Consider the following 23,998-nt stretch of genomic DNA (forward strand, 5'->3'; position numbering starts at 1 on the left):
CATTGATAAATAAATGAAACCCAAAACGAACAGAAATCACAATAAATAACCGAATCAAACTCAAAACGAGCAGAAATTAATATGAGTAGGGCTCAATACCCCTTTGCCTTCCATAGGCCAGAATACAATTTGTAATTTACTGAAAAAAATACAAATGAATGTGCATTGTCAGTTTAATATACATATATTTATATTTAGTAATCAAAATATTGATATTATTTGGTTTATTAAAGCTATAAAAGTAAAAACTTTATATTTTTTCAGTAAAGTGCAAGTTATGTTCTGGCCCTGGGAAGGCATAGGGTTTTGAGCCCTTCTCATGTTAATTTGTGCTCGTTTTGAGTTTGACTCGGTTATTTATTGTAATTGCTGTTCGTTTTGAACAGATTATGTCTATGATTATTATGATTGTAAAAACTACTTATTTTTGTTCAGTGTATAAATTTTCTTCTCTTTTCTCTTTTTTCCCCCTTATGTACTCTGTCATTTAGGGGATCTGCGCCCTTTTTTGTTTTGACAGGTTATAAATAAATCGAATTGAATTGATATGGACTTTCGTATCAGATACATATCAGTTTTAGCCCCCCCCCGCAATACAGAATTTGAAATCAGCTAGTCGCTTCCTTTCTTCTTCTGTGGTATCCTGAAATTCCAACTCTATTCCCAAAGTTTTTTTTTAAGATATTGAGACCCTCCACAAGTCATTGTTCAAAGTTCACTTGCTCCCTTACTTAGACCTCCTAAAAGTTTCAAGTTGATGCTTTGGTACTCTTCTCCAAATCTTTAATCTACGTTAGCGCGGCTTATAGCACCTTTGGCCCAAGAAGTGTTTGGTCTGATCATGGAGAAATTCTAGCCAAAGTTCTGGGTAAAACTCGTATGCGTAAAATGAATTATCTGCATGGATGTATTAGTATGTGACTTGTTAAAATTGTTCTTGATTTGTAAATCCCTTCCTCAGGTAATTAATTTTAAAAAAATCCATTTTTTTATCATTTCGTTTCATTTTGTTTCTTGTGTTCATGGTTCATTCCAATGATACCTGCTGTGCAGTTACTTATTTATGTGTTTGTAATCCTTTGGAAAGTTTTTATTTTGTAATGGATTTAAGTAAAGATTTGTTTTTTGTTCAACTGGTGACTTAATTGGACTCTTTAAGAAAACATGCTTTTGTAAATACTTTAAATAATTTCTAAGACCACACTGGCTAATCATGATAAAACATAAAATCGCGAAGAAAACGATGACAATTAACAGCCAGAGAAAACATTTAAAAAGTTATGCAAATATTTCGGTCAAGACCTCCGCTTGACCGTCCTCAGTGCAATATAAAACTAATAAAAATATAAAAATCAAATCTTAAAATAAAAACACAAAAATAAAATTGGACGACCCTTTCTCAGTAACGGTGAAAGGGTAACTGAATAAAAAACACAAGTCTAAATGGCATTTCAGAATTTTATTTTGCGTAAAGCACTCTCAAAGGGCAATCACTTTCCAGTTAGATTATTATCGGGGATTTTATTTGATTGCACAATATAATTTTGTAGATGTATGTAAAAACGATCGGAATTAATAATTTCATCATAAATGGGACTTGGAAAAGTTTCTCCAGTGTCTCTATTGAGAGCTACCTTTTGATGAATCTGCTTTTTCATTTCAACTGCCTCCCTGAAAACTTGCGTGAGACCTTTAACGAGGGCAACAATGGAGGTTTCGTCAAACAAAATGAAATGGTGTGGACTCTCATACACATGTTGAGCCAAGGCGGAATAAAAAACCTCAGGCCTTTGGCGTAGCCTCATGGCCTTGTCAATTGAGAGCCTATGTTCGGATAACCTCTCCCCCAATTGCTGTTGGGTTCTACCAATATAAAAACATCTCTGCCGTTGTTGAAAAAGCTCTGTATACTATTTGAATTTTTAAAGATGACATTAAGTTTATGTTTTTTAAGGATTCTTTTCAATTTGTCACTCAATCTTGGAATGTAGGGTAGAAGAGTGAAAAGTTTCTTGTCATCCACCAATGGGACGATATCTGTTGGGGTTGATGGATTTGATGCATTCTTTTCTGCCTTTTTTTTGTCTTTTTCTATAATGGTCTCAAGTATTTTTATGGGGTACACATTGCAAAATAAAATGTCCTTAATATAGTTCAATTCTGAGACTATGTGAGGCTCCGAGAAAATTCTTATTACTCGGTCAACCAAAGAAACAACAACTCCTCTTTTTATGCAGGGAGAGTGGTTGGAGGAAAAATGCAAATACCTATCGTTATGCATATGCTTTCTATAAATAGAAAATTCAAGGCCAGGGGACTTATTAAAAATTAAGACATCTAGAAAAGGAAGTTTGTGGTTATGTTCTAGTTCTAAAGCGAACTGAAGGTTAGAGTCCAAAGTGTTTAGATGAGTTAAGAAGGAGTTAAAAGACTCCCTACCATGCTCCCACACAGAAATAACATCATCCACAAACTGACCCCAGAACCGGTGTTTCATAGGAAAATTTTTCAGAGCAGAGGTTTCAATGAATTCAATAGAAAAAGTTGCCAAAAATGGTGAAAGACTTGTACCCATAGGTAGACCCTTGATTTGGGTGTGAAATTGATTATTAAATCGGAAATATGAGGAGGAACTATTGCAAAGACGGACGAGACGCATAATGCTTTATGTATGAAGTTTGTGTTTGCATAAGGGGGCGAAAAAGTGTTGACAACCGTTTCCCCATTATGGCAGTCGGAGAGCTATAATAAGCCACAATTGGGCGTAGAGGAACTCCATCTTTGTGGATTTTTGGGAGCCCGTAAAATTTAGGAGCGGAACAACCTTTAAGATAAATTAATTTATACATTTTTGGAGTAATAAGTCTTTCAGTTTGCAAAATTCTTAGCTCCTTTTGTGCTACACGGGTGACCTTATCGGTGGGGTCTGAATCTTTGGGTTTGTAAGTATGGGTGTTGCATAAAATATCTGTAACTTTTGTATTATATGAAGTTTTATCAAGGATAACAATTTTATTTCCTTTATCAGCCCTGGTGATAATGATGCGTGGGTCTTTTTTTTAAATTTTTTAGAATTTGCGTTTCCCGATTTTTGACCTTGAGGAATATGGAATGAAATCGAGAATATTCTCCACCACTTCTCCTCGAAGTAAAATCTGGATTTTCCACAGCACCACGTGAACCAAATATACCCGCCGCCACATTGGAGACCATTTCTGAAAAATTCACTTGTGTTTGAGGTAGGAAAAATTTAGGTCCCTTAGACAAAACATGGATTTCTTCCGGAGTAAGAACCTTAGAAAATAAATTCTCAATGGCCGAACCAGGACAAAATCTAGGAAGAAAAAATCTGGAATTGTGAAATTTTTCGTATTCTAATTTTTCAAACTTTTTTGATAAACGAGCCCTAGCCATACAAAAGTCGGGGCGGAAAGCATTCTGAGCTATTCTGGAAATCTGCTGAAAATCTGTCGGTGAAAGATTTTGGTGTAGAAAATGTCGAGTTTTTAAAATTGTATACAGTTTTTTAAATTTAAAAATTCAAATACTACACAGAGCCTTTTCAACAACGGCAAAGATAAAACTAGCCCCGTTCTGGGTAGTGGTGTTTATAGAATTCCTTGTTCTTGTGGCTGTTTTTATGTTGCTAGAACCCAACAGCAATTGGGGAAGAGGTTATCAGAATATAGGTCCTCAATCGACAAGGCCATGTGGCTACGCCAAAAGTCTGAGGTTTTTGATTCCGCCTTGGCTCAACATGAGTATGAGAGTCCACACCATTTCGTTTTATTTGACGAAACCAACATAGTTGCCCCCGTCAGAGGTCTCACGAAAGTTTTCAGGGAGGCAGTTGAAATAAAAAAGTACATTCACCTAAAGGTTGCCCTCAATAGAGACACTAGAGAAACTATTGTAAGCTCGATTTATGATAAAATAATTAATTCCGATCGTTTTTACATACATCTACAAAATTATATTTTGCAATCAAATAAAATCTCTGATAATAATCTAACCTGAAAGCGTTTGGCCTTTGAGAGTGCTTTACGTAAAATGAAGTTGTTAAATGCCATTTCAACTTGTGTTTTTTATTCTGTTACCCTTTCACCGTTACTGAGAAAGGGTCGTCTAGTTTTAGTTTTGTGTTTTTATTTTAAGGTTTGGTTTTTTATATTTTTATTAGTTTTATTCTGCACTGAGGACGGTCAAGCGGAGGTCTTGGCCGAAATATTTGCATAATTTTTCACTGGCTGTTAATTGTCCTCGTTTTCTTCGCGATTTTATGTTTGATCAATATTTTAAGCCGTGGGAGGCACCTTTGAGAACTCGAAAGTAATCCTTTTGATGTAATTAGTGTCAGATATAATTCTGTGGGTCAGGCTAATCAAAATCCGATTAATGTAAGCCCTATTTGTAATAGTAATTATGTTTCAGATTTGGGAGGAGAGGAGGTTACCAAAGGAATTTATTCTCTGACTGTATTTCAGCTAAACATTCAGGGTCTCTCCTCGTTAATACATAGTTTAAGACAAATTGTTTCGGATGGACAGCCTGATTTTGTTGGTTTGTGTGAGACGTTTTTGGATTCTGGTAATGAAATGCTATTGGATATTCATGGTTACAAAATGGAACATATAAACCGATGCAAGATGAGTAAAGGAGGTCTTGCCATGTATATATCTTGTAATTTGCATTATTGTTTTTGGGAGGACTTATTAAGAAATTTTGCAATATTTATCGCTCTCCTAGTAGTGCTGTTTCTTTGTTTCTTCGGAATATTGAGGAAATACTTGAAGTACTGTCAACCGGGGTGAGATTGATAATCAGAGGTGACATTGACACAACCATAGAGAAATGTTTCTTTTGACTTTTGACGACAGGTGGTGTGACGAAAAAGTCTGAGAAAATTTTAGATGACTCTTCAGATTCTCGTTGTCAATCAGTGCGGAAATAGCGTCCATCAAGTAAAGACTGTCTGTTTGTGACCTAGTTGTGTAAAGTAAGTACTTTTCAATATGTTTAGGGGTACTAAAAATTTGTCTTACCACGAAAGAACAGGTGACAGTTTTTTTTTGTTGTTGGGCATTAGTAGACTTGTAAATATGATCCAGAAAGCCGCCCAGTAAGTATTTAGAGATTTACCTTAAAGCAGAAGGAGATGGATGAGTTGTCAAAACCCCTAGGAGAAATGGTATTTCGGGGGTAACTTTGAAAGTTATCAAAATGAAACGCACATGACAGAAGGTCCTAACAGAACATAAGACGCGCTATCCAAACACGTTCATAGTTTTCAAAGGGCACTTTAAGACCTTAATCGCTCGACTATGGGATGAGATGGGGGAAACATCTGAAGAGACTATAAAAACGGATCAAAGGCTTGTTCAGTATTTTCCATAAACAAAGATGCCGTCATTGCAAAAATACCCAGGGAAGACTCAACTACACGCGACGCTGCCGAAACTGTCGGACAAGCAGTTACAGAGATGCTTGTGCATACGCTATGAAAAAGATTATATCACTCCACAGTGTCGGCGTTGAAGATTTGAAATTACACCAGGAAATAGTACCCCCTCATGACTCAGCCAAGAGGATTGAAAAAAAGAAAGGGAAGAAGAAGACTAGTGCCAGAGACAAAGGCGGCTCTGAATTGGATGATACTGTTCCTGACGACAGTCAAAGTGTCAGAAGTAAGAAGTCGAAGACTTTGAACAGAAAATCCCCACAGTTTGTTCAAGATGATTTTAGGTCTGACAGTTTACCAGAGGACCCTCAGTTCGACTACGATTCGGAATCTGATATCATCATGGGACCTCATAAGAACCTGACAGACAGGGTCAGGCTACAATGGGGGACTATGTTGTGATCAATTTGGCAGGAAAAAAGTACATATCACAGTACATAGCCAGAGTTGACAGACAGTTTAATTTGAGCGAGGATGAAAATAAAAATGCTGGAAACAATATCGAGTTAGAATTTACATTTCTAAAGCGCGTCGCTTCTTCAAGCTACAAGTTCGTGCTGACAGAAGGAACAAGCTGTATCTACACAAGTCAGGTAGAAATGGTGTTGCCAAAGCCTTCTAAGGTCGGAAGCACCTCGACAACCTCTAGTCAGTTGTTTTTGGGGTGTATCTGTGTGGTTTTATGATCTCCTAGGGCTATTCTTTTACTGAAGCAACTGATTTGGCTAGTTTTGAAGGCTGGTTTTTAGTTTTTTTTCTAAGATTTTTGATATACTTGAGATTTCTATCGCTTTTGATACATTTGATACCAATAAACGAGTTTAAGAGGAAATCTGGCGGTCTTTAGACTGATGATCCAAGCTGGTTGTCAGAGTAACACCAAAGCCGGGTGACTTTGATAGTCGACATTATCGTTAAAAATGAAGTACTTGCGTCAGAGATGCAATATTAAGCGTCTCAGGCTGCCATCTCGTAGCAAAAGTCGCACTTTTGGCACTAGTTTCAGATTTATTTTTTACCACCCTGCTAACTCCTAGAGGGCTTTAAAGTTGAAAACTATGCAAAAGTCACCCCAGTTGACGGCAATAATGAAACGTCCATGTCAGTTAATCATAATGGGTGACTTTTATATAAATTTGATGGATTCAAACTCTTCTGGCTTCAGTTGATTTTCTTTCTACCATGCTTGCCGCAGGAACCTTACCAACTACATTCATCCCCACACGAGTAACTGATGTTACAGCATCTTTGATTGACATTATCTTCTCTACCCTTAGCTTGAAGGAAAATTCAGTTTTAGTTAGTGATATCTCCGATCATTTTCCAATATACTCTCTGTTCAGCTTTGAACGGGGAAAGAATAACCTGGCTCAATTGTTTGATTCCTATTCTATTAGGTTTGGTAAGAAAGAGTTATCTCTTCTTGGGTCTAAGTTGGTGGAAAATTCGTGGAGCTTATTTGATAATGATAAGGATTTTTCTTTTCTACTTGAGTCATTTTTTGGGACCGTAAAAGAGGCTATTCTTAATATTTGTAAAGTATCACCTAAATCATAAGTCTAAAAGGATTGTTCCTCTAAACCCATGAATGACATCCGGACTTCTCAAGATCTGGAGAAGGAAAAATAATATCTGGAGGGCTTGTAAGTCCGCTATACTTTCCGCAAGTGCTATTCAACTTTGTCAATTCAAGATCTACCGGAGTCTCATTTGACTGACAATATCTGCTTATCCACTTCTCCTTTCACCCTCACAGGTGAATTTGGGCGTCCCACAGGGACCAGTTTTAGGGCCTCTGCTTTTTGGTTTATGTAAATGATCTTTTTTATGTAGTAAAAAGCAGAAACTTATTAATTGCTATAGATTTTGTCATTCTAAGCCTTCCCTTGCCCATAGTAGTAACTGTAGTTCGCCTTCTTCTGATGTCCTTGTTTGTTTTGCTGATGACAGCACGCTTGGCACTTCGGGAAATTGTGAATCAGAGCTTGGATTAAATTTGGAAAATTTGTTTGAGAGAGTAATTTCATGGCTTGATGCTAATTATCTTTCCCTAAATTTTTCCACATCCAGTTTTTGGATTTTCTCACGTGTTTCTCAGGTTCATCCCTGGATGTCTGAAATTCGCCAGCTAAATGGGATGATTCATAGATCTGAAGATTGATATGTTTGATTTCTGGGCATTCTTGTTGATGAAAACCTGTCTTTCAAGCGTCACATTGATTTGACTAAAATGAAGAAATGCAAAAGTCTCGGTATAAGGAAAATTAAACATACTTTTCCTGGATCAATTAAAAAAAATTCTTTTTCATTGCTTGGTCCAATCTTACGTTTGTTACTGTCAAATAGTATGGATGTCAACCTTTCCTTCACTGTTAAAACCACTTTCTAAGGTTTACAATAAAGCTAGAAGCCTCATTCAGGAAACTAATCGTTCAGGAGTTTTCCCGTTACTTGATCTCGAGTCCCTGTGTATTCTTTTGTGTCCATGTTTCACTTTTTCTCAGCTTCATGGTGACCTCCCCCAGCCCCTAAGTGTTCCACCATCTTTTACCTCTGATCAGAATAATTGTAATTTTCACAATATAAAAAATCATATTCAAGTTACTTGTGCTCCTTGTGTAAGGTCAGATTTTAATCCTTTAATGATGACTCATACTGTATGGAATAAGTTGCTTGAATCAGCTCGAAGGTGTTACTCATTTGGTTTGTTTAAAACAATCGTTAAAAATTCTTTGGCTTCTTGGAGGTTATTTTTATCTATATATTTATTTTTTTTCTCTTATTTTTTTCGTATTTTTTTCGAGTCTATTTAATCTATTTAATTAATTTAGTATATTTAATCTGTTTAGTTTTGTTTTCTGCAGTTTTTATTTTATTTATATTTTCTTTTTTTTCCTTTTTGCTCTTCTTATTGTGAGAAAGTGATTATTTAAATTTTTTTTTTTCTTCTCTGAGTAAGTGACTGGTTTGTCTTCCCCCTTCTTTACAGGCCGATGGGCCTTTGGGGGAATAGTAAAATGTAATATTATATGTGTAAGTAAGTGATTATTTAATTTTTTGGTTTTTCTTCTCTGAGTAAGTGATTGGTTTGTATTCCCCCTTCTTTACAGGCCAATGGGCCTTTGGGGGAATAGTAAAATGTAATATTATATGTGTAAGTCATTATGAATAAATCTTATCTTATCTTTGATAACCTGGCAAAATATAGTTTTTTCTCATTTACTTCGCTACTTAAATGTGAACCAAATAAGTCCCATCGGAACTTATGGTACATAATTACTTTTCTAGATGGCAGGCAAAAAATGTTTGAACCCTTCCTACTTCACAACCCAAAATTTGAAGCCCTCTAATCCCACCCCCTTCCTTTCCTCAACAGTTCTACTTTCAAATTCATCCTGTCAGCCATTCTTGCGATATTCCAGAAATGTCATTTTGACGTCCCAGATAACCCCACAGCCCAGGGCACATGAACTAATGTCGAACCTGGAGGCATACATATCAAACGTTTCAACGTTTCCTAACCAAATTATTATCACAGACTTTTATGAACATGATGACTATCTAAATTGTTCTATTCAATTTCATGAGGGCTATGTGATGGAGTGGCATAAAAGGGCACATGATGGAGCCGGGCTTCCCTCTATTATATTCGCCCATAAAGTGCACTAGACAATTTAAATTTCCAATCGAATGACCCCCTTCCCAAGCTTTTACAGTAATCCCGTTCATGTGAGTTAGCTAGGAAAACCTTCCATGACCCTTTCCTAACCCTTTTTGGGGGAGGGGCTAACATTTCCCCCATTTTGCATTTGAGTTCCTTTAGCCCACAAATATATTTTTAAGTCAATCTTGATTTCAAGTCAATTTTACAATTCTAAGTATAATATTAAGTCAATCTACGATTGTAAGTTCCCCATTTTCCGATAAAATATCCATGCGTCAACGATTGGCAATTTGTATTCTGTGTAGCCGTATAAGCTGTCCCCATAAGCTGTCAAACCATCCAAAAAGGTTTATTTATTTGACGTTTCAACTATTTTTGGCCAATTAGCTGTCTCCAAATTTAAAAAAAAAGACAAATAATAATGCACTGCAGTTCGTTGATTTTTGAATTATGAACTTGGTGGAAGTGATAAAAGGCTTGAAAGCCATGGCTATTTAGAGTAAAGCCAAGACAGATAGTCTCTATGAGAGGTAAAGCTGGCTTAACTTTTTCAGAGTTGAATTATCAACCTGGTGGAAGTAATAAAAGACTTGAGAGCCATGGCTAATAAGAGTAAAGCCAAGACAGATAATCTCTGTGACAGGTAAAGCTGGCCCAACCTAGTCAGCAAAAAAGCACTGCTTTAGATTCTCATTTAGTATCATTATTATTTATTCAACGATACATAAAGTCCTAAGTAGCCTGCTGCATGCAGTTTAAAAGCCCAAAAACTGCATTATCTCATGACTATGGGATAATTCATTTCTCAGTTATACAATATAATTAATTTGCAGCTATAAATTAGAAAAAACTTCAACATTTGTCAGAATTCAGGAATAGTTCTTCTTTAGATCAATAAAAACTTCACTTACACTTTTAGGGAAATAAACATCAATTAAAAACACTAGGAAAACACAGATATCCTTTCGAAGCACAGTTAGTCACAATCCGTTGAATAGGTGATTAAACTTTCATTTCATATTCTAGTAAATTCAGTCTCATTCTCTTAAAAGTGCAGCAGGGTCATTTATTTTATTTGTTATTTTACTATTTTTATTTTATTATCATAGGTAATTACACTTTGTTGTTTCAATCCTTATTTTACTGGCATTTTATATTCACTTGATGCCTTTTTTTATTACTAAGAATAATAATTTTTCAGTGGCAACTAAAACCAAAAGTAAATTTCTTCCAGTGGCTTAATTAGCACGAAAACTATGGTGTCTCACCACTAGGGGATATAACATGTCACATACAAAGTTGCCACTGAAGGCAAAAATCACTATCTTCTTTTAGAAAAAAAAATCCTTCAAAGACAGATTAGCGTTTAAAAACTTTAGCATACCGAATACGTCTATTAGCTGGTAGTAAATTGCAATCGCAATCAGACACTAAAAGTGTTTCCCTCATTATCTAAGCCTCATGTAGTAAGGTTTGCTGGTATTGAATGAATATTTTACACATCGAAGAAGGAGTCAGAGTCAATGGAGACTCCAACCAAAATTAAGGAAAAACGCAAAATTTCCAAATTTAGGAGATATATGTCTTCTATGCCTTTGATACAATCTTCTAAGCCTTAGAAATAGGAAGGAGTTAAAATTGGGGATAGAAAACACCTTCCCAGTTCATAATTTAGGGTCTGAGTTCAGACCCTAATTAGGGTCCTGAAAGCTTCGTTCTCCTAATACAACAATTTTCCAAGATAGTGGAAAGCTCCTCAGCTAGAATTTGACCTCATCTAGAGTGTCGTCCATCTCTGCTTGTTATATTAGTTGATGAATAGAATATGTATTCGTATCCCCGCCTACTTAGGCGTTAGGATTAGAATATAGAATTAAAATAATATAGTATAATTCAAGCGCTAGGCGTAAGCTTAAGATCGATCTTAGTGTTGTAAGTCTCGCGACCACCCTTTCTTGGATTTATCTATTAATCAATGTAGGTGGCACGGCTTGTGGTTGTCTCCTCTGATTCGTTATTTTGATAAGTAACAATCTGCCAACCATTGTCAACCAATTCTATTTTAGTAGCATTGTCATCAGAATTTGTCTTCACTCCTTTCAGAAGTTGTAGCGCAAAGGTAGTAAAATCACAAATTTTATAATCCGCAAAATGACCAAAAATCAAAAAACAAAACACCAAACAAAAAAATAACAAAATTTGGTGATAAATCACTAACAGCGGCAACTGGGGTCACACGACGAGTCATATAACATAATTTATTTGTAACTAACAGTAAAACTTTAACGATCGTCAGAAATCCAGAATATTTCTGCTTGTATCAATAAACACTTCAATTACGTTTTCCATGTGTCAAACCAAAGAACTAAAAAATTTGTGACTGCATAGCTGCTCAAAATCTGTTTATTCCAGAATGTAAGTTCTATCCCTGATTTCAAAAGAAGTTCCTGTTTTTGAAAAGAACAGTATGCAGGCAATTCATTTATGGTTACTCCAGCCTGTGACAATTTCCATGGAACCACGCGATTTAACTTAATTCTTCTTAGCCAGAGGAAGTGGTACATGCTTGTTGTGAATAGTCAAGACAAAAGCCATGAATTCCTGTTTCTTGTGGAATTGTGCCAACTGAAGATACCTCTCCAGAATCAGATCGAAAACGCAGTCCAAATGGTTTTGAATTTGCTGAAAGGAAGAATGTACATACAAATATATGGTAAAGATAACGATTATACAAAATAAATGCAATGTAAAGGAAACACAAAAGACAATGGAAAACTAAAAATCGGAAATAAAAGAAAAATAATTGCAATATAAATCTAAAAATTTATCGTCTGAGTTTGAAAATTATAAAAAAGAAAGAAAAAAGATGGAGGACGAGAAAATAATGACAAAAAAGCAAATGAAAACAAGAATGGAATAGATAAAGCTAAATATTATAATCAAAAAATGGAATGTGTAATATAAATGACAAATAAAAGCTAGGAACCACAAAAAGTTGAAAAAAATACCAGTTAATCCCAAAGATGTATTGTCTGGATTTTAAATTAATATAAGAGAAAAAAGATATTGAAAAAGATCAAATGATAATAAATGAAGGTGAAGGCAAAAGTTGATGAGATAGTAATTATTCTCCAAGATAGTCACAATTATTCCTCTTTGCTCAAAAGAGAGTATTGTTGTTCTCCCAGTAGATTATTTCAAGGGGAAAATTCCCCTTTGTTTATTCATTGTATAAAAAATTTATATCGCATGCTAAATACAAGGCACAAGTAGCACTATTTTGTGGCAGTAACGTATCACGTTCCACAGGAGAGTAAGTGAGAAATTTTTTTTTTTTTTTTTACTTAACTTGCATAGGAATCAACAACTGTCTAAAATTTATCTGAATCAATCGTTTTAGAGAAGCAATTGTAAAGAAAAGTCTGTAAATTCTTTATAAAATATATAAATCGAACTCATAAAATACTCATAAAATAAACACTGATATTCAAATAAATTTGTTATTCAAATACAGTGTTTTTAAAAATAAACCATTTTGTTTAAAGAAGTTATCCAAATTATTGCGGAGAAAATTCACTGTCTTGTGAAAGAAGTTCTAAAATCTTTTGGTAATTGAGCATATACTTAAGTATGAATGTGATTGTTGTTGTGAGATATATCCACGATCTCCAAAAGTTATATACTGAGTCGGTTTTTGAGCTGTTTTCTATTTTCTTCTCAGTTTTACTCAATTACTATTATATTTTCCTTCTTAACCCCACCAGGGTTGCCAGACGTGGTGCATTTGCGCCATTTGGTCTTTTTTATGGTGGTTACGCATTGAATTTTTCAAATAAGCACATCTTTTTTTTTGGGTGGGGGGGGGGGTTGGGAATTGTTCATTCAGCACATTTCATTTTCATTAGAAAACGGCACTTTTGGTGCATTCTTATTTTTATGGCGGCACAACTTCAAACCAGACATCTGGCAACACTGAACCCCACACCCTTCTGATTTTACTCTTCACTCTCTCCAATGAAATATCTAGTTCCTTTAAATCTTTTCTTACGACCAATTAGCACCCCATTTGAGGACATTAAGCTGTCTTGATTGGGCACCTGAAGACATTAAGCTGACCTTATATGCTATGTAACAAATAATCCGTTTACCAAAATTTAACAGAGCTTATGTATACTCACAACAAACAGTGGCTGGTGTATTAGCAGCACCATTAGTATTTGCTGTACTGAAAGCAGTTCCACATATACGATCAGCATATTGGGCTGCTTGGTCTCCTTGTGTACCAGTTTGGGGTATAAAAGCACCTAGTATCGTTACGTAATCTGTAGTACAAACGCTTGGCAGTGCCCCATTAGTGCTTGTTGTATAGTCCCCTGTATTTGGGTTATAGCCAAGTGACACAGAAAATGCATTATTAACTGAATCACAAACAGTATAGCATATTCCACAATAACCCTGAAATTTTAAAAACTTGAAATAGAGATTTTCGGACATACACTTTGCATTTTTTTAAATATCAGCTTCTGCTTGTCGACAAATAGGCCTATTAAAATAAAAAAAGGAATGCAGATTAATTTCATAAAATTTACCACCGAAAAACTTGCAGTAGCAAATAAAATATAGACATAAGCTATATATACGATATACATTCTATATTTGCAGATATGTATTCTAGAAACAGATATACAAGACAATCAATTTATTTCATGCCCAAAACTCAACAGAACTTCATAATGTTTACTGTTGCAGCCAACAATTATGGTACTACACTTGTTTAACAGTGATTAACATATTTAACTGAAAGCGCAGAAGAAGGAGATGCGAATAAGATGACAATATTTGCAAAGAAAACAGCCATTCTAAATCCGATTCTTTTATCAAGGCTAAAAACAAAAATTAATCTTGTATAATAAAGTTTACATGATTAACAAATGCCCCAAAACAGCCAAACATTTATTCATCATGGGTGAAATTTTTTCTCCAGCATACAAATAGCAGGTCAAACTATAAAGTCTTAAAAAAAAGAAAAGATTTAACTATTATTTTCTTTTTCCCTGAAAAAACTATGTCAATATAAATTGAACATAAATTAATTAAAAAAAACTTTTTCCACAAAATAAGTTTTTCAATGAAAAGTTAAGACCTCCATTAAACCCAAAATCAGCAAAAATAAAATCAAATAATCTACCAAGCGTGAAACTATTAAAATAAAAAAAGGAATGCAGATTAATTTCATAAAATTTACCACCGAGAAACGTGCAGTAGCAAATAAAATATAGACATAAGCTATGTATACGATATACATTCTATATTTGCAGATATGTATTCTACAAACAGATATACAAGACAATCAATTTATTTCATGCCCAAAACTCAACAGAACTTCATAATGTTTACTGTTGCAGCCAACAATTATGGTACTACACTTGTTTAACAAGTCTTAAAAAAAAGAAAAGATTTAACTATTATTTTCTTTTTCCCTGAAAAGACTATGTCAATATAAATTGAACATAAATTAATTAAAAAAAACTTTTTCCACAAAATAAGTTTTTCAATGAAAAGTTAAGACCTCCATTAAACCCAAAATCAGCAAAAATAAAATCAAATAATCTACCAAACGTGAAACTACCACACATCAGCATCGATAAATAAATGACACCCAACACAAACAGAAATTTCAATAAATAGCCGAGTGAAACTCAAAATAAGCAGGAATTAGCATGAGCAGGGCTCAAAACCCCTATGCCTTCCCAAGGCCAGAACATAATTTGCACTTTACTGAAAAAAGAACAGATGGAATGTGCATTGTCAGTTTAATATGCATATACTGATATTTCGTAATCAAAATGTTAATATTATTTGATTTATTAAAGTTATAAAAGTAAAAAAAAGTTATATTTTTTTCAGTAAAGTGCAAATTATGTTCTGGCCTTGGGAAGGCATAGAGGTTTTGAGCCCTACTCATGTTAATTTCTGCTCGTTTTGAGTTTGACTCGGTTATTCATTGTAATGTCTGTTCGATTTGGGTTTCATTTATTTATCGATGCTGATTATTTGGGTTTCATTTATTTTCACGCGTGGTAGATTATTTTATTTTGTTTTTGCTCGTTTTCGGTTTAATGGAGTTCTTTACTTTTCTTTAAAAAACTTATTTTGTAGAAAAAGGTTCTTTACGTTTGTAATAGTGTTTTAGTATTAATAAAATGATTGATGATGATGATTGATGATTGATGTGTGGCATTTTCACGCTTGGTAGATTATTTTATTTTATTTTCGCTCATTTTCGGTTTAATGGAGTTCTATAGTTTTCTTTGAAAAACTTATTTTGTAGAAAAAGGTTTTTTAATTAATATTTATAATTAGAACGAGCAACAGTTATCGACATCTTATCATAAAGTAAACAGGTGAGCATTGAGTAGGGTTGAAAAGAACCTTATTCGAAAAAGTTGTATTATTCCTCACACATGCATTTGCAAGTTGGGGCTTTTTTGGCATATTTTTAACTCATTCCTTATATGTTTTTAAGATAGAGCATTGAGTAGGGTTGAAATGAACCTTATTCGAAAAAGCTGTATTATTCCTCACACATGCATTTGCAAGTTGGGGCTTTTTTGGCATATTTCTAACTCATTCCTTATATGTTTTTAAGATATCCCCTGTACTTTCTTATGTTTTCAATATATTCAAATTTTCAAATTTTGGTTAAGACTTCTAGAACTTCCCCAGACTAGATTTTCCCGAGCAGCATATGAAGATCTTCTCCTTCAGTGTAACAAAACATCATGGACAGCACAAATCAAAAGGATATTAGATGAGAATGGATTTTCAAGTTCGCGGGGCAAGAGAAAGGGGCCAGAAGATCATGAAAAGCTCTTCAAGATATATGGTACCAGACTTGAAGAAAAAGAAGTGCAACTATGGCAATCAGCTGTGGACAAATCTCGGAGTCTCACTTTGTATAGAGAAGTAAAAGAGAATTTTGGTCAGGAGTTTTATTTCAAGCTGGGATTGCCCATTAAATATCTAAGGATTTGGATTCAGATTCGAGCAAATTGTCTTCCAATTTATACTAAGGTTGCAAGGAAAAAGAGGGAAGGTCTGGAGGCCGGGTGTAGTTGCTTGAGATGTGGGGAAAATGATTATGGGTTGGGCCATTTCCTCCTCCGGTGTAAGCAACTCTCTCATTTAAGGGGATTAATTATCCAGGAAGGGGAAGATAGGCTGCTTTGTGAGTTAATGAGGTCTAGGAGTCCCCGTTATATTGTGGCAGTAGGAAGTTTTGTATTGATGGGAAGGATGTCAAATGAAGTGTAATTTTTCTTTAGTATTTGTCTTTTTGTATATGGCTTTAATTGGCTTTTAAATACAGATTATTATTATTATTATAATCCAATGTTTTTGTGCGTTTTCCGAGTTCTAATTTTCTACGAAATGCACCTTCTCTGCAATAACGACGTACCTAAACTCACTATTTTAGTCAAAATTTTTTAGAAAAGTGAGTCCAGATTTGTAAATTCTAAACTAATTCTTAAGGGGCGAACAGAAAAAACAAAAAACAAATAAACACGCATCCGTGATCTTTCATCTGGTAAAAAATACCAAATTCCACATTTTTGCAGGTAGGAGCTTGAAACCTCTACAGTAGGGTTCTCTGATACGCTGAATCTGATGGTGTGATTTTAATTTAGGTTCTGTAGCTTTTAGGGGGGTGTTCCCCCCTTCTTTTGAAAATCAGCCAAATTTTTCTCAGGCCCGTAACTTTTGATGGGTAAAATTAAACTTGATGAAACTTATATATTTGAAATCAGTATTAAAATCTGATTATTTTGATGTTTCTATTGGTATCGAAATCCTGTTTTTAGAGTTTCGATTAGTATTGAGCCGGGTCGCTCCTTAGTTACAGTTCGTTACCACGAACTGTTTGATATTGTTTTCTCTATAAATTCCTCTACAAACCTGTGCCATTCTGATACAGATTCCATAGTCCTGGTTAGCAAGATGCCGTGAATTGTCTGGAGTGACAGTATCGAAATTGAAAGACGTTAACCTACCACTCGCTGCTGTATAGTACTGAAGACACCCATCGGGAGCTAAAAATAACAATTAAACAATAAAAACTAAATTTTTGAACTTTGAAAATAGTAAACAAGCAACGAAAGTTCAGAAATTCTTAATAATAAAGGCTAACATATTGCAAAGCCACTGATAAAACTAAAGTCTGTTATTCAATTTGGGATCGGTCTTCTCCAGATCCCTGTGGTAGTTCAGTGGATCCATGCTCTGCTGGACAATATGGGGATCAGGATAGATCCCCCTACCCGTAAAAATGGACGAAAAGCTTGTTACTTGTCCCTTTAAGATAGACCGAGCAGTTAAAATGTTTAATCGGCGTCATGCGTGCCAGCAATACCCTGGAGGATTTTATTTTTATTTTTATCGTCTGTGGATTTAATGTCGGGACAGGGACTTACCTAATTTTGATGCTAGAGGATTAAAAATTTATCTATAATTGGCGATAGGGAATGCTAATATCGGTCCTCGGGAAAATGAATAAGTTGATAGAGATAAGAATCTCCGTGAAAATAGGTTACCAGTGGGATCATTACTTGCTGAAACTGTCATGCTAAGAAAATAGAGGTCAATAGTATATACATTCGAAAACAGAGGACAACTCTCCTTTGATGCATTGTTGACATACTGTTTTCCCAAAATTAAAATAAAAAAGTCATATGAACTAAACTTCAGTTTTCCTAGAAAACATCGATGGTTGCCCTACCGTTAATCTGTTTATTGTATCAAAGGCCATATGGTATTGAGAACAAACACTACGCATTAGAAAGGTATAACACTTAATTTTAGGGCTCAGGCATGGTTGCCAAACCTAGTGATTTATCACTGTTTCTAGTGATATTTTTTTCTAGCCAAGCGACTTTATTTTGGCTAGTCATTTTTATTTTTTTTTTTTTAATCTTGTGATTTTCTACTTTTTATAGTGACTTTTTTAGAATCACAAGCTTGCCGCAAAAATCCAATGCAAAAGGCACGCAAACAATTGATTCAGCCTAAAATTTGTGTTGCTATTCTAGTTTTGAGGAAACACTCTGCAAGAAAGAATGCGTATATTGCCCTAAAAAGTACAATGTGCTTTCGGTTTTATCACGTGACTTTTCTCTTCAATTACCTGATTTCTTACTAATGTATCCTTGCTCTTTTAGTTGATTTACCAGACAGTATTGTCCATACCAGGTCAAAGAGCAGAGACAGAGTGCTTTTTAGTATAATTAATTTCTGCGGTTGCAAAGCACCGCATTTTTTTCGGCAAATTATTTAAGTAGATCAAGTGATGTAATTGGACTGTCCATAAACCAATAGGCATCCTGGATATTGGGGGGGGGGGTGGCCCCTGCAATATTTTGGTAATCTTAAACTAACTTTTTTTCTTACTTTAAACTACCAGATCCAAACGATACTAATCCGGAATAACCATATAAGGTATCCTGGACATTGAATGGGGGGTAATCCCCTGCAATATTTTTGCCAATCGGTAAAACCATGTTGCATAGCACCGCATTCTAACCGGATAATTGTTTAAGTAGATCTAAGTGATGGTAATTGGACTATCCATAGATCAAGAGGCATCCTGGACATTATGGGGATGCCCTCTCCAATATTTTTATTAATCTTAAACTACCTTTCTATTTACTTTAAAATACCAGATCCAAACGATGTTAATCTGGACTAGCCATATAAGAGATGCTGGACATTGAATGGGGGATGACCCCCTGCAATATTTTTGTCAATCGGTAAAACCATGTTGGAAAGCACCGGATTTTTACAGGCTAATTATTTAAATACACAAATGAAAAGAACTTAATTAAGATGGAAATATGAAACAAACAATTACTGACACAACAACCACTGAAATTTCAAACTGCTGCAATCTTGTTTACAATCCGTAGCGATTGGCACTTTTACCAACTCAATGAGGCACTTTTACCAACTCAATGTGGCACTTTTACCAACTCAACTTCTAGACTAGTGAAAACACAAATTTGATAAATAAAATGAGGGGTTTACTGAAAATACATAATAATATGATAAAGACTAGTGAAAAAGACAAATTTAATAAATAAATTGACGGTTTTAGTGAAAATACATAATAATATGATAGAGTATAAGCCACCATACAGAAAATATTCAGTAATTACTGCTGTTTAGCCGGCTAAAAACAATGGGTTATTCTGTACAGATTCACGGTCACTATTTTTCGTAGCCACTACTTGTCGATAGCAACTCATTCTATAGTAAGTAGCCGAGAAAAAGCCTATTTTAATATGAAGGGTTAGTTTGATCATTGGTTATAAGAGCAGAAGATTTTTAACTTTAATTATGTTAACTATAGAACTTTAACTAACGTAGAACGCTATCTACAGAAAAATATGTCGGGTTTTTAGATCAATCTACCTTAAATAAGTGCTTTAAAATAGATTCAAAACGTAAGATTTATGTTTCTTTTTATAATATTTTACTTACACTTTCTTTCTTGTGTTTTTCCAAGTTTCCCCCAACCTCGAATGTTTTTTTATGGAGTACCTTAAAAGTGTCAAAAACTATATAAAACTTCCTGACGCACCCTTTCTAGGTGATTAATTATTTGTACAAATGCTTCTTACGGTAAAATAATGCCAGAAACATAGTACCTAATACGATAATGATTTCTTTACCTTCCTTTATTCCAAGCCATCACCAACAAGCACGTGTTATTTTGGTCTCTATGTTGAAAACCGCCTATTTCCCAAGGAAAACTCCCTTAAACTTACCCCCAGTTTCAAGAAGAAAGCAGTACAAACTTTGATTCAATGATTTTTCGGCTCATCTAGCGGTTTAATTTTGACCTGGTGGTAATCCTGGGCGCAGGGAGAGTGAATTGCTCCTCGAACAAGAGGTTTCGGCTCCTTGATTTCAAACAGTTCGTGGTAGCGAACTGTAACTAAGAAGCGACCCGGCTCAATAGTAACCGAAACTGCGAAAACAAAATTTTGATTCCAATAGATACATCAAAAGAATTGGATTTTTATGCTGATTTAAAAATATAAGTTTCATCAAGTTTAGTCTTATCCATCAAAAGTCATGAGCCTGAGAATATTTCCCTTATTTTTGAAAAAAGAAAGAAAAAAACCCCTAAAAGTCATATAATCTTAATGAAAACCACACACCAAATTCAGCATATCAGAAAACCCTTCTGTTGGGGTTTCAAGTTCCTATCTGCAAAAATGTGGAATTTTGTATTTTTGCCAGAAGAAAGATCACGGATGCGCGTTTATTTGTTGTTTTTTTTTCTTCCCAGGAGTGATTGTAGTGACTCAGTGGTCCTAGAATATCGTGAGAGGGCTCATTTGAGCCGAAATTAAAAGTTCTAGTGGCCTTTTTAAGTAACCAAAAAAATTGGAGGGTATCTAGACCCCCTCCCATCCTCATGTTTCCCTCAAAGTCTCCCGATCAAAATTCTGAGATAGTATTTTTGTTCAGCATAGTCGAAAAATTTAATAACTATGTCTTTGAGGATGACTTAATCCTCACAGTCCCCGAGGGAAGGACTGCAAGTTGTGAACTTTGCCCATTGTTTACATATAGTATTGGTTATAGGGAAGTATACAGACGTTTTCAGGGGGATTTTTTCTGTTGGGGGGGGGGAGGTGGATGAAGAAGTTTACATGGGGGATCTTCCCATGGGGGAATTTTTCATGGGGGAAGGAAATTTTTCAAGAAGGGGGCACCGGATTTCCCAGCATTATTTAAAAAACGATCAGAAATTAAATAAAAAAAACAAGCTTTTTTTAACTGAAAGTAAGGAGCAACATTAAAACTTAAAACGAACAGAAAATATTAAGTATATGAGGGGGTAGCATCTCCTAAATAGCTCACTCTTACGATACAGTTTTTTTTAACTTTTAAAAGAGGTTATTATTGTAATTAAACATCCTTTACGATTCAGGAGTCATTCGTAAATAACTAGAACAAAAATCAAACTTAGGCTATTATAAGGTTATTATTAGTTAAAAAAAAAAAAAAATTAATATGCAAATTTTGTTTTAATTATTCACGTATGGTGAGAAATTGTCAAAACCTGCATTAATTCAAAACGTTCAGAAATTAAAAAAATAAGTTTTTTTTTAACTGAAAGTAAAGGGCGACATTAAAACTTAAAACGAACAGAAATTATTCCGTATATGAAAGGAACTGTCCCCTCCTCAACGCCCCGCTTTTTACGCTAACCTCTTTTATTATTTTAATAAGTAGAGCTGTGAAAAAGAGTCAAACTTTATCGTAAAGAGCGGGGCGTTGAGGAGGGGACAGCCCCTTTCGTATACGGAATAATTTCAATTCGTTTTAAGTTTTAATGTCGCCCCTTACTCTCAGTTAGAAAAACTTGTTTTTTATGTTTAATATCTTTAAAAAAAAAGTATTTCAACTTGAAAAGTTTAAAGAACTGAAACAACATAGGGGCTACCCTTGAAGCATCCCATGAAATTCCTAATTTACTATGTTTTGGCTTTATACCGCTTTTCGACTGAGTTACTCCAAAGCGTTATTTTTAGCCACATTGTAGTCCCTCCTTTATTCAAACAAGAATTGCAACATTTACATGTTTAGAAAGTAGTAATCCTAAGCTGTTAGACTGTCACTTTGCCACTCTACGACAAATAGAAATGGGTTTTGCCATTTTGAAGAAATATCTACTAACATGTCAAAAAACAGCGGCCATAATACACATTGCCACCGTAGTAAAATGACCAGCTGTGCCTTTTATCTATGACAGATGTGTTGCTGCTGTGTTACGTTTTATCTATGGCAGATAGTAGCATGAGTATAATTTGGAGTTCTGCCAGAACAAGTATAAACATAGTAAATCTTTGTATATATTTGTTCATTAAAACATCAATATCATTTAATTTATTGGCACCAATTAGGGGGGGGGGGGGTTGGAGGACTTCCTTGGATTTTTACACTTCCCTCGGGATTTTGGAAAATATCTTTTTTGTATTTTCGTTGAAAATACCCCTTCTTACTATTTCATTGTGAAAAAAAAAAATAAGTAAAAACAATTGCGATCCTTGTACGTAAAAATTTATTATCATTTTAACAATGCTGATGTTAATTAGTATCATTAATTAATTCAGACTGGTAGTAAATTTTAATGCTGCCGATTTTTCAATACCAGAATACTTGGTAGATTTACATATAAAACTGGGTAGATTGAACTAACATCAATGGAGCTCCTTCCTCATAAGTTCTGAAATAATGTATGAAGATTTCGTAACTTAGAATTTAATCTGCGTATGCTGACTTGCACAACATTGGTGTCTCTCAACAACAACTTGTCGAGTGCAGTAGACCAAACCTCCTAGAGATGACCATTACAGAGTAGTATTTTTAACGTGGCACTACCCTAGTGTTATTTTTGTCGTCGTGCCTCTTGATTCTTAGAGTGACCCAGCAACACAAATTTTGAAGCAGTCCTTATCTATCTGCACCATGTAACCCCTACAGAGCCGTAGATCGCAAACGTAGTTCAGTGTTCAACGTAGCAACACAAATTTTGAAGTAGTCCTTATCTATCTGCACCTTGTAACCCCTATAAAGCCGTAGATCACAAACGTAGTTCAGTGAAAACAGACATGTCTTTTACAAAACGTCTTTTACAAAGACAGACTTTAACTTTACAAAACGTTTTTAGTTTCAATTTTGGTCAAGAGTCCCCTCTTGATACGCCCTGAAAGCGAGGGTCACAAAATTTGAGTCATATTCTCAGTGAAATTATGAAATATTTTCTGAGACCACACTGCCATTATAGAATACTAATCGCTCATTTTATGACGAAAAGTTCAGGGTATCAGTTATAGTAGTATATCCCCCTGTAGAACCGACTGACGGAGATACCGGTGACTCAGATTAATTTCACTAACAGTTACATGAGCAAATAGACAGATTCTCAGGTAGAAATATGGCGTTTTCATTAGGAAATTTTAACGCCCAGAAGGAATAGATGGTACCCTAGCCTAGGTAAATTTGGCATAGGAAAAGAAAAGAGTAATGGCTACAGACTGCTGCAGTTTTGTATGTATTACAGTCTAGTTATAACCATTACCGTGTTTGGTCATAAAATGGCCCAAAAGTTAACATGGTATTCACGTGATGATAAGACAGCAAACCTTATTGATTATATTGTTGTAAGCCAAAGACCGACAGCATCAATACAAAATACTAGGGTATATAGGGGTGCTGTTATTGATGTTAAAAATAAAGAGCACCATTTAGTAGTTTCTATGGTTAATTTAAAGCTGAAATTTCGGAAGGGTAACTACCTCACAGGAAGTTACGGTGTTGGTAGACTCCAAGATGAAAATTGGAGAGAAACTTTCCAGGAGCAGTTGAATACTAAACAAGGAAGTTTAAATTTGACAATGTGGAAGATAGATGGAGTAATTTTAGGAAAAAAATTTGCGAAGTTGCTGATATTGTTTTAGGGAAGAAAGTTAGGTGCACAGATAGGAATATTACTGAAAAAGCTTTATGTTAAATAGACAGGAGAAGGGGCTAGTACAAGAATTATCTGAGTGATAAATTATATGAGAACAAAATGGCGTTGCGGTGAGTTGTCAGTAGTTATCAGAGATTGAAGCCAAATAAATCATGGAAAAGCCATTGTCTATTTGGACAGTATGCCACTAATAATGTCATCGATTAAAAACAGCTCTCAGTGAAGACGGACTTGTTTCAACTTTGAAATAATGTTTTTAGTTTCAAGCTTGGTCAATATAATTCCAATTCTGGACTATTGGTCTTGGCAAGCAGGTTTTTTTTTTAACAAAGAT

At 34.8% G+C, this 23,998-nt stretch overlaps 1 protein-coding gene across 2 annotated transcripts in view; it reads right to left on the minus strand.

Annotated features, from left to right (window-relative positions):
• Positions 1–9,963: 9,963 nt before the first annotated feature.
• The window catches only part of LOC148941634 (uncharacterized), a 55,655-nt gene continuing 41,620 nt past the window's right edge, over positions 9,964–23,998 (minus strand). For both annotated transcript variants that reach the window (XM_089103880.1, XM_089103879.1), the window contains exons 7-9: positions 17,079–17,212; positions 13,301–13,577; positions 9,964–11,804 (exon numbers count right to left, since the gene is read on the minus strand). In XM_089103880.1, the coding sequence (XP_088960006.1) occupies positions 11,665–11,804; positions 13,301–13,577; positions 17,079–17,212 (551 nt within the window). In that variant the 3' untranslated portion in view covers positions 9,964–11,664. The remainder of the gene's footprint in view (positions 11,805–13,300; positions 13,578–17,078; positions 17,213–23,998) is intronic.

Source organism: Artemia sp. Qi Xiang Cuo, chromosome 18 (assembly GCF_049724085.1).
Source record: "Artemia sp. Qi Xiang Cuo chromosome 18, ASM4972408v1, whole genome shotgun sequence".
NCBI classification, from domain to species: domain Eukaryota; kingdom Metazoa; phylum Arthropoda; class Branchiopoda; order Anostraca; family Artemiidae; genus Artemia; species Artemia sp. Qi Xiang Cuo.